The sequence below is a fragment of the Pongo pygmaeus genome, chromosome 5, assembly GCF_028885625.2.
Source record: "Pongo pygmaeus isolate AG05252 chromosome 5, NHGRI_mPonPyg2-v2.0_pri, whole genome shotgun sequence".
In the NCBI taxonomy this organism is placed as follows: Eukaryota; Metazoa; Chordata; class Mammalia; order Primates; family Hominidae; genus Pongo; species Pongo pygmaeus.
In genome coordinates, this window is record NC_072378.2 from 35,822,566 (window position 1) to 35,839,779 (window position 17,214).

At 50.4% G+C, this 17,214-nt stretch overlaps 1 protein-coding gene across 13 annotated transcripts; it reads left to right on the forward strand.

Moving 5' to 3' along the window:
- The first annotated feature begins 1,839 nt into the window (after positions 1-1,839).
- Positions 1,840-16,387, forward strand: FANCE (FA complementation group E). 13 transcript variants are annotated; one of them, XM_054490659.2, is made up of 11 exons: positions 1,840-2,286; positions 5,236-5,839; positions 7,052-7,096; positions 7,412-7,480; positions 7,794-7,940; positions 8,825-8,948; positions 9,176-9,254; positions 10,040-10,106; positions 10,430-10,681; positions 12,131-12,256; positions 15,557-16,387. In XM_054490659.2, exons 1-11 carry the CDS (start codon positions 2,039-2,041, stop codon positions 15,656-15,658), a joined length of 1,863 nt encoding a protein of 620 aa, XP_054346634.2. In that variant the 5' UTR covers positions 1,840-2,038; the 3' UTR covers positions 15,659-16,387. The 13 variants fall into 13 exon arrangements, 11 of the variants coding, with proteins under 11 accessions (XP_054346634.2, XP_054346635.2, XP_054346638.2 ...); XM_054490660.2 differs by having other exon boundaries at positions 7,797-7,940; XM_054490665.2 differs by having other exon boundaries at positions 2,155-2,315.
- Positions 16,388-17,214: the final 827 nt, after the last annotated feature.

The window sequence follows — 17,214 nt, forward strand, 5'->3', positions numbered from 1 at the left end:
AAGTTATCATTGCTGGTGTCTGAAGAGTGGTCCGCTCATACTCCAGCCCCACTGCCAAGTGCAATAAGGATGCTTCTGCATTCAATCTGTTGCAATATTACCTGTCACTTAGCTTCTGGAAAACTTCACGGTGCATTTTTGCGTTATGAAAATAGTAATGACCTCATGAATCTTGTGAAAGGGACTCGGGGATCCACCAGGGTCCTTGAGCCATGTTGAGAACTTTTCCTCCCTGTTCCCTTTCAGGTGGCTAGAATACAGACCTTGGTGGGTGGGAGCCACAGCCACTCAGAGTAAAGCTGTAGGTGAGGATGCACAGGGCATTGCAGGCTTTTTAGCATTCTTGGCCCTGCCTGCTATTCATCAGATCTCACTCCTCTAACAGCTTGTCATTTGAAGGCCCAAAACATCCCCTGTAAAGTTAGAGCTGCTTACCTGAAACAGAAGGTGTCTGGAAGAAACTTCTTTCTTGCTATTTTGGCATTTGCCAAGCAGCCATTATCTAAGAACTATCACTGGTCTTTCCCGACAGCTCCCTTGAAATCATTGTGGCTCAAATGGAGATCAGATCAAGCTCAAGATACTCCCTGGCTTTCCATACTATTCAGAGTGAAAGCCCAAGTCCTCTCTGTGGCCTCAGGCCTCTTAAGATCTGACCTGTTTCCCACTCTGATCTCAACTCCTATCACTGTCCAGCAAGTGCCCTCCGTTCTAGCCATGCTTTTGCCCCAGAGCCCCCCAGCCCTCCACAGGGAGGACAGAAATGGTCTCACAGACTTCTATCTGGCTTGCCAACCTCATCTTCACATTCATCTTGCCTGACCACCCTATTTAAAAGCACTTCGTGCTATGTGTTGGTGTTATGTTCTTTTTGAACACTTATCACAAATATTGTTTAATTAGTTTTCCGTCTCTCCCCAGTTGTGTGACAATGAGGGTCAGGATCTTTGTTTTGTTCCCAGTATCCCCAGTCCCTAGGTGCTCAGTAAACATTTCCTGAATGAATGGATGTGTGTGGCAGCAGAAGCTGGGACGGGAAATACAAGCTAGCCCCCAAAGCAAGGTTTAGGAGGCACTGTGGGGCTCTTCTCGCTTATTTCCTACCCTTTGCAGTGATCCCACCCTTGGCTGGAAGCCAAGTCCTCCAGCGGACTTCCTTAAATTGAACCCTAGGAAGTGGAGCCACACCTGGCCCCCTATAAACGACCCAGAGCAAGGTTACTGCTTGGTCTTTGGGAGGAAGTTCAGAAGAAAGTCTTTGGCCATATTGATGGTGTTAGGTTTTACTGTGACCATGTCATTCTCAGGGATGTTTGTATATCAAATACTATTTCTGGAGAGGACTGAAACCCAAATGATAGCACTTTTTGGCCTGTGGAAGAGATGAAGCTAAGTGGGGTGGTAAATTGTGGTCAAATTCTATGGTGAAATCCACGACAAGCAACATGCCGTCAGCTTAAATACAGCGCGGGTCCTCCAGCACAACAAAACCCCTGACATCCACTCCATTCCACTACTTTGGGGGGAGTGATGAAGAAAGGGAGAGGGTTGGGGTCGTCAGCGGCGGATCCGCTCCTCCATCAAGCCCCGCCCCGCCCCGCCCCGCCCCGCCCCGCCCCGCCGCAGGCTCCCTGGCCCGACACCGCCCACAAACTAACCACTAGTTTTGGCCACGCCCCCTCCCATGGGCACGCCCCCTCCCGTGGGCACGCCCCAGGCCTTGGCCCCGCCCACCTACTCCGGCTGGAGTTGTGCCCGGCCCTGCCCCTTGCGACCTGCCCTCGCGCCGGCCTCACGTTCAGGCTCCGCCCCCGGCCGCGCCTCCCTCCTTCCCTTTCCGACAGCGCGGGAACGGCTGTAGCTCCGCGCAGCCGGGCTTCTCCGGTCTCCCAACGCCGAGGAGAGCTTGTAACAGGCGCTGGAGCTGGCCTGCCGCCGCCGCCGCGTCAGGGACGGCGCTGGAGTCCTCCGTTCCCCTCAGCCCCTGAGCTGAGGCCCCACACCAGAGTAGGGGGCATCGCGGCACCCGTGCCCCGGCATGGCGACACCGGACGCGGGGCTCCCTGGGGCTGAGGGCGTGGAGCCGGCGCCCTGGGCGCAGCTGGAGGCCCCCGCCCGCCTCCTGCTGCAGGCGCTGCAGGCGGGGCCTGAGGGGGCGCGGCGCGGCCTGGGGGTGCTCCGGACGCTGGGCAGCCGCGGCTGGGAGCCCTTCGACTGGGGTCGCTTGCTCGAGGCCCTGTGCCGGGAGGAGCCGGTCGTGCAGGGGCCTGACGGCCGTCTGGAGCTGTAAGTCCTCGCCCGCGGCCCCTCAGCAGGTACGGGAGGCGGGGGGCTGTCGGGGGACCGACGCACAGAGAGGTGAAATAAGCCCCTTCAGCGACGGCCTGCCGCGCACCCTATGAGCAGGGGCACCCTTCACTGAGCACTTGCTGTGTGCGGGACATCGAGGATCCGGGAACTCGAGGCACACGCCTTCTGTTCGCTATAAAGTATAGTGATGATAAATGAAGGCAAATCCCTTTTGATCGCGTACTTCCATCTCTAAAAAACTGGACTCGTATGTCCAGTGTAAGTATACTTATGTATAAAGTGTACACGTGTTAAAATACGTACATTTTAAAGTACAAAAATAGATATTTAAAACGTGATGGTGGAATACATATCCGCTATCCTGGTGGCTGTATGCTCTGCTTTTCAAAGCATAACGTTCACTTTAAGGCAAGATTGCTTTCCCTAAGAATGGTAACTGTGAATCCATATTTTAGTGTTCTTGATAATTTCTGGCTCTTGGATGACATTGAACTTTTTTTTTAACCTCTCTGTGGCTGACGAAGAATTCCTACTAGGAGCAGAGGTGTCGGCCCTGCCATTTTATTTGTTTGTGTTTCTGTTACTGATATTATCTCCAATTTTTTGGCAGGCATTCTTTTAAGCCACTTGCTCATTTGTGAGGACAACTTTTGTTTGAAAAAAAAAGAGTACAGTATCTACAAATACACTTAACTAGCAAAGTTAACTAAAACACACAGAAAAACAAGTGGGTGAGGTGCCATGTTCAGCTCCTAGTGGGGCCAGCCTTCCACTCCTCTTGGATACCCCTTCCCCATAATTTATGCTGGAAACCATCCAGATGCTAAATATCTCTAATGCTTAATTTCTTATGTTTTAGATAAATAGGGGAAAATGGGAGTTCCAATATTTTCTTCCTACACTCCACTTTGAATTTCTTTCAGGAGATGGGTCAGGAGAACTTGTCTGAATCCCCAAATTGGAAGTTATAGAAATGTTTGCCCAGCTATCTGGCTTATTCTGGATAGAGTAAGGAGAGGGCAGGGGCCTTAACCTGGGGCCCCTGGATAGAAGAGTATTTCAGCACAATTGATTTCCTTTATAATCCTAGATATTTTATCAAATGCATTTAACACTCATTCTGATCACAGGTCTCTGGCACTAAAAAAGGTTAAAATCTCCTGGAGTAGGGTCTTCCCTAGCTCTCTACCCCCAAATATCCTCCCCGCCACAAATTAGCCATCTTTTAAACTTAGGTTTTTTTTGTTTGCTTGTTTTGTTTTTTTTTGACGGAATCTTGCTCTGTTGCCCAGGCTGGAGTGCAGTGGCGCGATCTTGGCTCACTACAACCTCCGCCTCCAGAAGAAGCAATTCTTCTGCCCCAGCCTCCTGAGTAGCTGGGACTACAGGCGTGTGCCAGCACGCCCAGCTAATTTTTGTATTTTTAGCAGAGAGAGAGTTTCACCATATTGGCCGGGCTGGTCTGGAACTCCTGATCTACCCACCTCGTGATCCACCCACCTTGGCCTCCCAAAGTGCTGGGATTACAGGCATGAGCCACTGTGCCCAGCCCATCTTTTAAACTTTGACTCTAGTTTTTCTCTCTCACATAGTGTCTATATTCCACAAAGAAATAGTTGTCTTTTTTTTTCTGCCTCACATCCCAAGTGCCTCTGTGTTGACAAACGGCCCTGCAAAATTATGCATAGGGAGGAGTAGAGACGTGAGGGGTGGTGGGCTAGATGCTGCCATGACTTGCCACACCAAGCCTCAGGTCATGTAGGATCTGGGTTTGTGCCTCAGCAGAATTACAGATGGTTACATTGCATCATGGGCCTTTGGAGTTCTGGGGAATAGTGTTAAATCTATTTTAAGAAAAGCTGGGTGCTTGCAGGAGAGAGCATTGGTTCTGCTTAAACCCCTGGGGCTCCAAAACAAAAGATCTTCATCCCCCATCTTTCCCCTTTGGCTCTGTGAATACTGTTTGGAATCTGTAAAGTGATTCCTTCTGTTTCATCTCTGGGAAGCCTTCTGTGTCCACAGCAGCTCTTGCTGATCTCAGAGCACTTAGAGAGTTAATTCATTCAATAAATGCGCAACAAGTGCCTGCTCTGGGCTGGTGCTGTGCTGAGTCCTAGGACACAGAGGAAGGAAACACTATCTTCATCTTTTAGGAACTCACAATTTGGTGAAAGGAACACAAGAGCTGGACAGATGACTGACCCCGAGAGTTCCAGGGGATTGCCGAGGGCAGCCATAGGGCTGCAAGACTAAGCACTGCACAGCATCCTGGAGTATTATTTTTACCTAAAATTTGGGAAAGAACTTTTTTCTTCTTTTGTGTAAAACAAGCATGGATCTATTATAGAGTAGGTTCCAATATGAATTTTGAGCTGAAACAGATGACAGAGGCCAAAGAATAGGGCCTGTCATATGATAGATACTCAATGAACACTTGAACAGTTCTCATCTCTCATGTTGTCCCTGTCTCCATCCACTGACTCTTTTTTTTTTCCTTTTTTTGAGATAGTGTCTCACACTGTTGCCCAGGCTGGAGTGCAGTGGCATGATCTCGGCTCACTGCAACCTCTGACTCCCAGGTTCAAGCGATTCTCCTGCCTCAGCCTCACCAGTAGCTGGAACTACAGGCGCATGCCACCATGCCCGTCTAATTTTTGTATTTTTTTTAATAGAGAAGGAGTTTCACCATGTTGGCCATGCAGGTCTCGAACTCTTAAGCTCAAGTGATCTGCCCACTTCAGCCTCCCAAAATGCTATAATTACAGGTGTGAGTCACCACACCTGGCCAACATCCACTGACTCTTGCAGATACTGCGTGCCAGCCCCCATCTGTCCACCGCCATCTAGCCCCCAGCCCTGCCCAGTCTGCCTTGTGTTCCTTTCAGCCAGACACTCTTAACTGCTTGCTCTCTCTCTGCTACCCAGGAAACCACTGTTGCTGCGATTGCCTCGGATATGCCAGAGGAACCTGATGTCCCTGCTGATGGCCGTTCGGCCATCACTGCCAGAAAGTGGGCTCCTCTCTGTGCTGCAGATTGCCCAGCAGGACCTAGCCCCTGACCCCGATGCCTGGCTCCGTGCCCTGGGGGAATTGCTGCGAAGGGATCTGGGGGTGGGGACCTCCATGGAGGGAGCTTCTCCACTGTCTGAAAAATGCCAGAGACAGCTCCAAAGTCTGTGTAGGGGGCTGGGCCTGGGGGGCAGGAGGTTGAAATCCCCCCAGGCTCCAGACCCTGAAGAAGAGGAGAACAGGGACTCCCAGCAGCCTGGGAAACGCAGAAAGGACTCAGAGGAAGAGACTGCCAGTCCTGAGGGGAAGAGGGTCCCCAAAAGATTCCGGTGTTGGGAAGAGGAAGATCATGAGAAGGAGAGACCCGAACATAAGTCACTGGAATCCCTGGCAGGTGGAGGAAGTACATCTCCTATTAAGGACCAGCCTGTCATGGGAGCTAAGACTGGCGAGGACGGTTCGAGTCTGGAGGATGCTAAAGGTCTAGCTGAGAGTTTGGAGTTGCCCAAAGCTATCCAGGTATTTTGGTAGGGAGACTGAGTTTAGAGTGATCTTTCAGCAGTGGTGGCTTTATCCATGGGGAAGGCTGCTTGGGACACTTTTTCCCAGTGGAGTTGACTGTAGTTCCTGGAGGAAGAAGGAGGAAGGTAGGGTTGAGGGAATGTAGCCTCCACTCCACAGACTCTTTTTTTTTTTTTTTTTTTTGAGATGGAGTTTTGCTCTTGTTGCCCAGGCTGGAGTTCAATGGTACGATCTCAGCTCACCGCAACCTCTGCCTCCCGGGTTCAAGCGATTCTCCTGCCTCAGCTTCCTGAGTAGCTGGGATTATAGGCATGCGCCACCACGCCCAGCTAATTTTGTATTTTTAGTAGAGATGGGGTTTCTCCATGTTGGTCAGGCTGGTCTTGAACTCCTGACCTCAGGTGATCCGCCCACCTTGGCCTCCCAAAGTGTTGGGATAACAGGTGTGAGCCACCACGCCCAGCCACTCCACAGAGTCTTAAGGAGTAGTAGGGAAGGGAGTTATTGGAGGTGGGAAACGTGTCCTAATGATATATAATGTGGGGTTAAAGGGTGCCAGGCAAGGGAGAGGCTCTGGAGCCACCCCTGCTACCCTGTCATATGTGGGTGGGAAGAATCATGACAGCATCCAGTCTGCCCCTGCCTTCTAGTCTGAGGCCTGGGTCTACCCCCATTTGGGTTGGATGCAGAAGACAATTCTAGACAGCTAGGTTTCACGTGGACCTTGTCTAGTTTGGGTTCTTAGGCACTTTTCAAGATAGAGACTTCATGTTCTTGACTTTTTTTTTTTTTTCCTCGAGACAGGGTCCCTCTCTTCTCCCCCAGGCTGGGGTGAAGGGGCATGAATAGAACTCACTACAGCCTCAACCTCCTGGGCTCTAGTGATCCTCCTGCCTCAGCCTCCCAAGTAGCTGGGATTACAGGCATGCACCATCATGCCTGGCTAATTTTTTATATTTATTTTTGTAGAGATGGGGTCTCAACTAGTTGTGCAGGCTATCTTGGACTCCTGGGCTCAAGTGATTCTCCCGCCTCAGCCTCCCAAAGTGCTGGTGTGAGCCACCACACCTGGCCTCTTGACTTTCTTGAATCATCTTTGCTGGCTAGCTCCCACTGACCTAGGGCCTTTTCAGTAGGGGGAGCTGGAACCGGGCTTGGGGTTATGCTGCAGGGGGAGGGACGTAGCAGTGACTGGGCTGTCTTCCACAGGGCCAGCTTCCCAGGCTGCAGCAGCTGCTGAAGACCTTGGAGGAGGTGACTGGCCCCACAGTGCTCACCATAGCCTTTCTTCCACCTTCTACCCAGGCCCCAACTATGCCCAGGGAAGGCCCAGTGCAGTGATATACAAGCTGGCTGGGGGAGGGGGACTAGAGTAAAGGTCTGAGGACAGTCTCTGAAGGAGCTTTTCTTGAACCAAGTGTAGACTTACCATCTAACCCCAGGTAACTTCCTCTTCTCTGGTAGCGCCTTCCAGGATCTCAGGCCACTCCTTCTGCCACCAGAAGGGGTGGCTTCAGTGACTTGTCACTGAGGGCTCTGCCAGCCCTAACATGAGATTTGTCTCCCCAGGGGTTAGAGGGATTGGAGGATGCCCCCCCAGTTGAGCTACAGCTTCTTCACGAATGTAGTCCCAGCCAGGTAAGTCCAGATAGACTGCCTGGCTCTGAGGTTACATTCTCTCCCTTATCTTTTTCTATTTAAGTTTATGTTTTCCTACCTCATGTGGGAAATGTGGGAGGGGATTTTGTTGTTTTCTCTCTCAGCGATAGGGGTCACCCTGTGTAGTATCTTTTAGCCCTTGGTTCCTTCCCCTAGGGCAGCTCTCCCAGACTTTCTTTGCCCTGGAGTATCTTTGCCCTGCTCGGTCTGCTGTCCAGTTGCTTGAGACAGCCTAGCAGAGGCAGAGTGCATGTCCTGGTATCCTCTCTCCCCCCGTGCCCCACTCTGTAAGCAGATGGACTTGCTGTGTGCCCAGCTGCAGCTCCCCCAGCTCTCAGACCTCGGTGTCCTGCAGCTCTGCACCTGGCTGCTGACCCTTTCACCTGATCTCAGCCTCAGCAATGCTACCGTGCTGACCAGAAGCCTCTTTCTTGGACGGGTAGGTGTATTGGGAGGTACTCAGAGTGCCAAGGACAATGGGGAAGAGCAACTGGGCCCTCAGAAGGGTGGTACTTGAGAGAGGGTTTTCCCAGCCTTGTAGACATCTGGGCTGTTTGGGCAGCCTGGGGCAGGGAAAGGATGCCTGCTTAACTGGCAGGGCATGGACCCCCAGGCCATCTACCCACATGGCATCTAACTTTTTTTTTTTTTTTTGAGAGAGAGTGTCTCACTCTGTTGCCTAGGCTGGAGTGCAGCAGTGGCACGATCTCCTGCCTCAGTCTCCTGAGCAGCTGGGATCACAGGTGCCTTCCACCATGCCTGGCTAATTTTTGTATTTTTATTTATTGATTTATTTAGAGATGGAGTCTTGCTCTGTCACTCAAGCTGGAGTGCAGTGGCACAATCTCGGCTCACTGCGACCTCTGCCTCTGGGGTTCAAGCGATTCTCCCGCCTCAGCCTCCTGAGTAGCTGGGACTATAGGCACCCAGCGCCACACCTGGCTAATTTTTGTATTTTTAATAGAGACTGGGTTTCGCCATGTTGCCCAGGCTGGTCTCGAACTCCTGGCCTCAAGTGATCCGGCTGTCTCAGCCTCCCAAAGTGCTGGGATTACAGGTGTAAGCCACCATGCCCAGCCGGCATCTAACTTCTCTTTGGGCAACAGAACCCTTCTAGAAGCTGATCAAGGGACTTTCAGGGATTTGGGAACTGAGCAAGAGAGGTATGTATCTTTTCCAATGGGTGGGTCCATGTGAGTTCTAAATAAAAGAACTTGTTTTTTTTTCCTTTGTAACATGTATCATCATCTGAAATGTGTGTTTGATAAATGCTGTTGAAATGAAGAAGAAAATAATTAATTTTTTCCTCCCTATTGGCTGTAGATCCTCTCCTTGACTTCCTCAGCCTCCCGCCTGCTTACAACTGCCCTGACCTCCTTCTGTGCCAAATATACATACCCTGTCTGCAGCGCCCTCCTTGACCCTGTGCTCCAGGCCCCAGGCACAGGTAATTCTGGAACCAGTCCCAGGCCCAGTAGCTCTGCCCTCAGTGTTCTCAGCACCCTTCACCCCAGAGTGGCCCTGGCAGGAGTTGGGTATTCAGTGATTAACGATGCCTGCTGCTTCCCTGACAATGCCCCTGTAACAGGCTGGGCATTCTGTTACCGCCTCCCTGCTTTCTGCCGTCTTCTGCCATTTCCCCCCAGACTTCCCCTTCTGCTTTCCTCTACCCAGGTCCTGCTCAAACAGAGTTACTGTGTTGCCTTGTGAAGGCGAAGTCCCTGGAGCCAGATGCACAGGTTCTAATATTGGGGTGAGTGTGCAGGCCTCCATGCTGTCCCCACTTCCACCTGTTCCCCCAGGCTAGAGTGACATCACATGTGTTGGGCCCTGCAGGGAAGGCTCACCTTCTCTTGGAAACCTTATGTGTATCATCTCACTCCATCCTCTTCCTCCTTTACGAGTCCTCTTTGCCTTTGGTTCCAGGATGCACTTTGTACTCCTAGTTATTTTTTAGGGGACCCTTGTGTCTCACTACCAAATACTTTGTTGTCAGCTCCTGGGGCTCTTGAGGTTGTGACCTTCCTGGCAGTTGTATGAGCTCTGCAACAGTGGCTGCTGGGGCTGGTGCCAACATCAAGAGGGCTCTTGACTACCCCTTTTTTTTGGGGGGGGAGGTGGGGACGGAGTCTCGCCCTGTCGCCCAGGCTGGAGTGCATTGGCGCAGTCTTGGCTCACTGCAGCCTCTGCCTCCCAGGTTCATGCAATTCTCCTGTCTCAGCCTCCTGAGTAGTTGGGATTACAGGACCCACCACCAAGCCTGGCTAATTTTATGTATTTTTAGTAGAGACGGGATTTCACCATGTTGGCCAGGCTGGTCTTGAATTCCTGACCTCAGGTGATCCACCTGCCTCAGCCTCCCAAAGTGCTGGGATTACAGGTGTGAGCCACTGTGCCCCACCCCTGACTACCCGTTTGTTGGCTGGGGATCTTGGCTGTCCCCAGGGCCTTGCGCTGCTGTGGGAGTTGGAGCAGCAGATAGATACTCAGGCTTGGGTGGGAGGCCAGGCATTTTTTACTAGGGCCTCTGCTTTGCAGACAGATCTTGGAACTGCCCTGGAAGGAGGAAACTTTCTTGGTGTTGCAGTCACTCCTAGAGCGGCAGGTGAGCAGGCTGCCCTGGGGAAGAGTGGACAAAGAAGTGCTGCAGTCCTTGGAAGCACATGGGTTCTTGGGTTTCTCAGTCCTTCAGTGCATGGAGGGTCAAGCAGGACAGCTGCCCTACAGCAGCTGCCTGAGACAGTGGGAGAGCCCTGGGGCATGCAAAGCTGGTAGCAGAGAGCTGAGCAGATGGTCACTTCAGCTCTACCTCTTACCAGCTGAGGGGGCCTTGGGGGTGGGATTTTTGATGTGTGTGTGTAAATTTAATTTTATTTTTGAATAGGTAATAGATTCGTATGTTCACAAATTTTTTTTTTTTCTTTTTAGATAGAGTCTGGCTTTGTTGCCCTGGCCGAAGTGCAGTGGCACAATCTTGGCTCACTGCAACCTCTGCCTACTGGATTCAAGCAATTCTTGTGCCTCAGCCACCCAAATAACTGGGATTACAGGCGTGCGCCACCACGCCGGCTAATTTTTGTATTTTTAGTAGAGACAGGGTTTCACCATGACTTGAGGCCAGAACTTCTGGGCTCAAGTGATCTGCCCTCCTTGACCTCCCAAAAGGCTGGGATTATAAGCGTAAGCCACCACGCCCAGCCCATATGTTCACAATTTTAAAAGCTCAAAAGGATAAGGATACAGTGAAAAATATTCCCCTTACTTCCCTAACCATCCAGATTTCTCTCCTTAGGGCTAACCAGTATTCCATCTATATGAGGAAACATGTCTACACTTACTTTCCCTCCTACTTTTTTGGAAATTGCAACACACCAAACTCAGTGCCCTGTAGGTTGCTTTTTTTACTTCACAGTATATTTTGGTGATTTTTTTCATATCAGTATCTAAAATTCTGCCTCATTTGTTTATATCTTAGATAACTGACCTAACTTTTTTTTTTTTTTTTTTGAGACGGAGTCTCGCTCTGTCACCCAGGCTGGAGTGCAGTGGTGCGATCTCAGCTCACTGCAAGCTCTCCGCCTCCTGGGTTCACGCCATTCTCCTGCCTCAGCCTCCCGAGTAGCTGGGACTACAGGCGCCCACCACCATGCCCGGCTAATTTTTTGTATTTTTAGTAGAGATGGGGTTTCACCATGTTAGCCAGGATGGTCTCTATCTCCTGACCTCGTGATCCACCAGCCTTGGCCTTCCAAAGTGCTGGGATTACAGCCGTGAGCCACCGTGCCCAGCCCTGACCTAACTTCTTTATGCCTGTAGTTTCCTCATCTACAAAAGGGGAGATATTATATTAATAGCACCTACCATATAAGACTGGAGTGAGGTTTAAATGAGATAATTGGTGTAAAGTAGTCAGAATGGTACCTGATGCACAGTGTTTATTAAATTATTATTATTTTTTTTTTTTTGAGACGGAGTCTCACTCTATCACCCAGGCTGGAGTGCAGTGGCATAATCTCGGCTCACTGCAACCTCCACCTCCTGGGTTCAAGTGATTCTCCAACCTCAGCCCCCTGAGTAGCTGGGATTACAGGCACGCACCACCATGCCCAGCTAATTTTTGTATTTTTAATAGAGACGGGATTTCACCATGTTGGCCAGGCTGGTCTCGAACTCCTGACCTCAGGCGATCTGCCCGCCTTGGCCTCTCAAAGTGCTGGGATTACAGGCATGAGCCACCGTGCCTAGCCTAAATTATTATTATGAAGAGCCAGGTGATTAAGGTGGCAGTGTCTCTTGGGCCCTGGCTCCTTTATATCTTTAACCACTGAACCAGATGAGGGATCCTTGGCTTCCCCTTGGTCCTAATCTGAGCCTTTGCAATGGTAGCCACCGTTTTCTGAGACCTGTGTGTCTTATATGCATTATCTCATTTAATCCTTTTCACAGTCTTCCATTAGATATGCTGAGCCTCATTTTATAGATATGGAAATGGAGGTTTAGGTTGGTTAAGTGACCTGCCCAGGGTCACCTAGCTAGGAAGTGGTGGAGTTGGGAATTGAATCCAGGACTGGCTGAATGAAGAGCCCAAGCCTTTCTTGTGATTACTGCTCCATCTCCCAATGTGTGCAGGTGGACATGACCCCTGAGAAGTTCAGTGTCTTCATGGAGAAGCTCTGTAAAAAGGGGCTGGCAGCCACCACCTCCATGGCCTATGCCAAGCTCATGCTGACAGTGATGACCAAGTATCAGGCTAACGTGAGTATTGATAGGGGCTTGGGGCTGGTCCTGCTGGCAGGGCTGCCCTAGGCCTGCCACAAGGGTGTATGAATATGTATGTCAGGGATAAAACCCTGAGTGCTGGCCAGGCACGGTGGCTCACGCCTGTAATCTCAGCACTTTGGGAGGCCGAGGCAGGCGGATCATGAGGTCGGGAGTTCAAGACCAGCCTGGCCAACATGGTAAAACCTCATCTCTACTAAAAATACAAAAATTAACTAGGTGTGGTGGTGCACGCCTATGATCCTAGCTACAACGGAGGCTGAGGCAGGAGCATTGCTTGAAGCTGGGAGGTGGAGGTTGCGGTGAGCCGAGATCGTGCTACTGCATTCTAGCCTGGGCAGTATAGTGAAACTCCATCTCAAACAAAAACAAAAACAAAAAACAAACCCTGAGTGCTAGCCAGAGAAACAAGTTCAAGCCCAGGACTGGGGAATGAGACTGCTTAGGAGTTCATTCATCCAGCCAACACTTCTTTAGGCCAGATGCTGTGTGGGGCACTGGGAAATCAACAGCGACCATCATGCAATCCCTGCCCTTGAGTTGACCCCGTCACCTAACCCCAGGCTAGTGAGAGGGGAGAAATAAAATAAACAGATAACAGATATTAGAAGTAAGATCTGGTAGGAGCCAGGTGAGAGGTGTGCAAAGGGCATTTGGTGGCAAAAGAAGAGGAGCAAGTGAGCTTTGTGGTTGGGAATTGGGACGGGCTTCCTGACTTTTTTTTTTTTTGAGTCGGAGTCGCGCACTGTTGCCCAGGCTGGAATGCAATGGCATGATCTTGGCTCACTGCAACCTCTGCCTCCTAGGTTCAAGCGATTCTCCTGCCTACGCCTCCCAAGTAGCTGGGATTACCCGCCACCACTCCTGGCTAATTTTTTGTATTTTTAGTAGAAATGGGGTTTCACTATGTTGGCCAGGCTGGTCTTGAACTCCTGACCTCGTGATCCGCCCGCCTCAGCCTCCAAAAGTGCTGGGATTACAGGCGTGAGCTGTCGTGCCCAGACTTACTGACTCTTAAAAGGTGAATGGTAGTCAAGAGCCAGAGATGAGAGGAAGGGCATTTCAGGAAAAATATACAGTGTGAGCAGTGAGTGTCTGAGGGGATCTGCAAGTAGTTCATTGTGGACGGAGCCTAAAAATGTGAGAATGGATGGTGGTGGGGGATAAGATTAGAGAGCTAAAGTACTAAGAGCTAATATTTCTATAGTCCCTGCCATGTCTCAGTCATGGTTCTTTTATTAAATTTAATTTTTCAAAAATAGAGACAGGGTCTTTTTTTTTTTTTTGAGACAGAGTCTTACTCTGTTGCCCAGGCTAGAGTGCAGTGGCGCATCTCGGCTCACTGCAAGCTCCGCCTCCCAGGTTCATGCCATTCTCCTGCCTCAGCCTCCCAAATAACTGGGACTACAGGCGCCTGCCACCACACCCGGCTAATTTTTTATATTTTTAGTAGAGATGGGGTTTCACCGTGTTAGCCAGGATGGTCTCGATCTCCTGACCTTGTGATCCGTCCGCCTCAGCCTCCCAAAGTGCTGGGATTACAGGTGTGAGCCACTGTGCCCGGCCGAGACAGGGTCTTCTTATGTTGCCCAGGCTGGCCTCAAATTCCTAGGCTCAAGCAATCCTCCCATCTTGGCCTCCCAAAGTGCTGGGATTACAGGCTTCAGCCACCACACCCAGCCTCAGGCATGGCTCTAAGCCCTTTACATATATGAACTTGCTAGTTTATTCCATGTGTCAGCCCTATGAGAGATATTCTTTTTTTTTTTTATTTTTTATTTTTTGAGACAGAGTCTCGCTCTGTCGCCCAGGCTGGAGTGCAGTGGCACGATCTCGGCTCACTGCAAGCTCCACCTCCCAGGTTCACGCCATTCTCCTGCCTCAGCCTCCCGAGTAGCTGGGACTACAGGCGCCTGCCAGCACGCACGGCTAATTTTTTTTGTATTTTTAGTAGAGACGGGGTTTCACTGTGTTAGCCAGGATGGTCTCGATCTCCTGACCTTGTGATCCACCCTCCTCAGCCTCCCAAAGTGCTGGGATTACAGGCGTGAGCCACCGCGCCCGGCCTGAGAGATATTCTTATTATTCCGTTTCATAGATCAGAAAATTGAGACTCACACAGGTTAAAGTAACTTGCCCAAGGTCACACTGCCAGGACTAGTAGCATTTTTTCTGTAGGTCATGGTGAGGAGCTGTATGTATGTACGTATCTATGTATGTTTTGAGAGACAGAGTCTTGGTCTGTTGCCCAGGCTGGAGTACAGTGGCATGATCTTGGCTCACTGCAACCTCCGCCTCCTGGGTTCAAGTGATTCCCCTGCCTCAGCTTCCCAAGTAGCTGGGACTACAGGTGTGCACCACCACGCCCAGCTAGTTTTTGTATTTTTTACTAGAGATGGGGTTTCACAATATGTTGGCCAGGCTGGTCTCCAATGCCTGACCTCACATGATCCACCTGCCTCAGCCTCCCAAAGTGCTGGGATTACAGGCATGAACCATGGTGCCCAGCCAGGAGCTTTATTTTTAACTTTATCTTGAAAGTCAGGTATTCTGGGCTATCACCTTTGTACCTTTATGTGGGGGGTGTTACAGGCCCATTTGATGATTTGATGTAGACCCTCCCAGAAAGATGGAAGTATGAACATGCTTCTGTTGCACAGTTTCAGGGAGCTCCTGAATCCTCTGGAGATCCGAGCAGAAGGACCTCCAATGTGAGGCATCAGGAGTCATTCAAGGGCCTTCAACCTGGGAGTAACTTGGTCAGATCTGTACTATTAAGAAGCATCTGGCTTCTGTGAGGAGTGGGATTGGAGGGTGAAGATACAGGGCCTGAGACCTGTCAGGAGGTTGTAGCAACAGGGCAGAAAGAGAAAGTGTGGCCCAAAAGGAAGGTAGCTGTCACAGTAGAGTGTCTGTGAACCTCAGTTTTCTCCTCTGTAAAATGGGTCTTGAGGATTATATACAGCAATGCATATATATGATGTATGTGTATGTTTGTATATGGATTGATGCATATAAAGTGCTGCCACATAGTAAACACACAATGATTGTCAACTATTACTAATGTGGCCGGCTTAGTAAGTTGTGCAGCTAGTATTTGGCTCCAGGTCTACCTTGTTAACCATGGTGAAATAATAAGATTAGATTGCTCAGGAGTCTCCTCCTCTTTCCATCCTCCTGGCCTCCTCTCTCCTTCCTCAATAGAGCCCCTGGGGTAGTGGGGAGACGGGAGGGATCAGTTGCTGGAGTCCTGACATGATTTTTCCTTCTCCCCAGATCACTGAGACCCAGAGGCTGGGCCTGGCTATGGCCCTAGAACATAACACCACCTTCCTGAGGAAGTCCCTGAAGGCTGCCTTGAAACATTTGGGCCCCTGACCATCCACCAAGGGACCACCCTCTTGGTGCTCCATCACCAGCTTCCTGAAGGGCATTTCTTTCTTCACCACCTTGTCTTGAGCCCTAGCTTGAGGATAAAGGCTGAGCCTGGCCATCCCAGATTGCAACTGCCTCCCTGTTACAGGCTGCATAAGGCATATTGGCTTCCCAACCAGCAGGGAGGCTCCTGGGCTAAGGGAGCTCAGCTATATTTTCTTTTTCATTTATTTTGTTTTTGAGAGAAGGTATTGCTCTGTCATCCAGGCTGGAGTGCAACCTCTGTCTCCCAGGCTCGATCCTCCCATGTCAGCCTCCCAAGTAGCTGGGACTACATGCACATGACACTATGCCCAGCTAATTTTTTTATTTTGTAGATAATATGCTGGTCAGGGCTGGTCTTGAACTCCTGAGCTCAAGTGATCTTCCCGCCTTGGCACCCAAAGTGTTGAGATTTACAGGTGTGAGCCACCACACCAGGCCAGAGCTATATTTCCAAAGGCTGCTGGCCCCAGGCACACTCCTCATCAATTCTCAGGCTGCAGGGACAAACTTTCCGATAGGGCTCAGTAGGATCAAGCCAACCCAGAGTGGACATGGGATGCTCCAGGAGGTCTGGGGTACCAGTGGGCTCAGATGAAGCTCTTGTGCTCATGTATGTTATGACCTGTGTTTTTGTTTCTGACTTGAATAATTTATCAATGGTGTTGAATAAAAGCAAGTTCAATAATGTCTTTTTCTTTTCTTTTTTTTCTTTTTTTTAATGAGACAGAGTTTCACTCTGTCACCAGGCTGGAGTGCAGTGGCGCGACCTCGGCTCACTGCAACCTCTGCCTCCCCAGTTCAAGCGATTCTCCTGCCTCGGCTTCCTGAGTAGCTGGGATTACAGGCGCATGCCACCATGACCCGCTCATTTTTGTATTTTTAGTAGAGACGGGGCTGGTCTCAAACTCCTGACCTCAGGTGATCTGCCTGCCTCCCAAAGTGCTGGGATTACAGGCGTGAGCCACCATGCCTGGCCAATGTCTTATTAGAAGTAGTACCTTCCTTCCCATGAATTCTGGGTATTGAACCCATCCCCACCCCCTCCACCTCCCTGCTCAATGACAAGGAACATCTTTTTCCTGGTGAGGGGAAGGGTGTAGGGTATCTTATTCACCCTCTGAGGGCCAAATAATGTGTAATACCACCCACCCCGTCCTATAGGAGCTGCCCCCACCAGGCAAGGGGGTAGGTGCGAATGGGCATCTTAAAGGTGGGAGTGACTCAGTCTGGAGTTGGGGAAGGGTTTTGGGCAGATGAATCCGAGGAGAGATCTGAAGGGCTCTTGGGGTTACTGTGGGCTAAGAGGATGAGACCCACTGGACAGAGGAAAGAGCAGAGAAGACACCTTATGGGTGTGCAGTGCTGTGTGCCTGTTTTACATCTTTGTATTCCTGTAGCACCTGGCTAGACGCCTTATTCATAGTAGTCACACTTAAAACGTAGATGTTATCAAATTAACTATCAAGTGAAAGTTCACTTTAGGACTTTCCCAGCTCTTCCCCTCTGCGGGCGTT

Bases quoted from the DNA above. Each gene is read 5' to 3' on its own strand.
- FANCE (XM_054490659.2), top strand. From the start codon at position 2,039: ATGGCGACACCGGACGCGGGGCTCCCTGGGGCTGAGGGCGTGGAGCCG. The intron at 7,097-7,411 runs GTGACTGGCCCC...TTGTCTCCCCAG, and splicing joins TGCTGAAGACCTTGGAGGAG to GGGTTAGAGGGATTGGAGGA. The intron at 12,257-15,556 runs GTGAGTATTGAT...CCTTCTCCCCAG, and splicing joins TGACCAAGTATCAGGCTAAC to ATCACTGAGACCCAGAGGCT.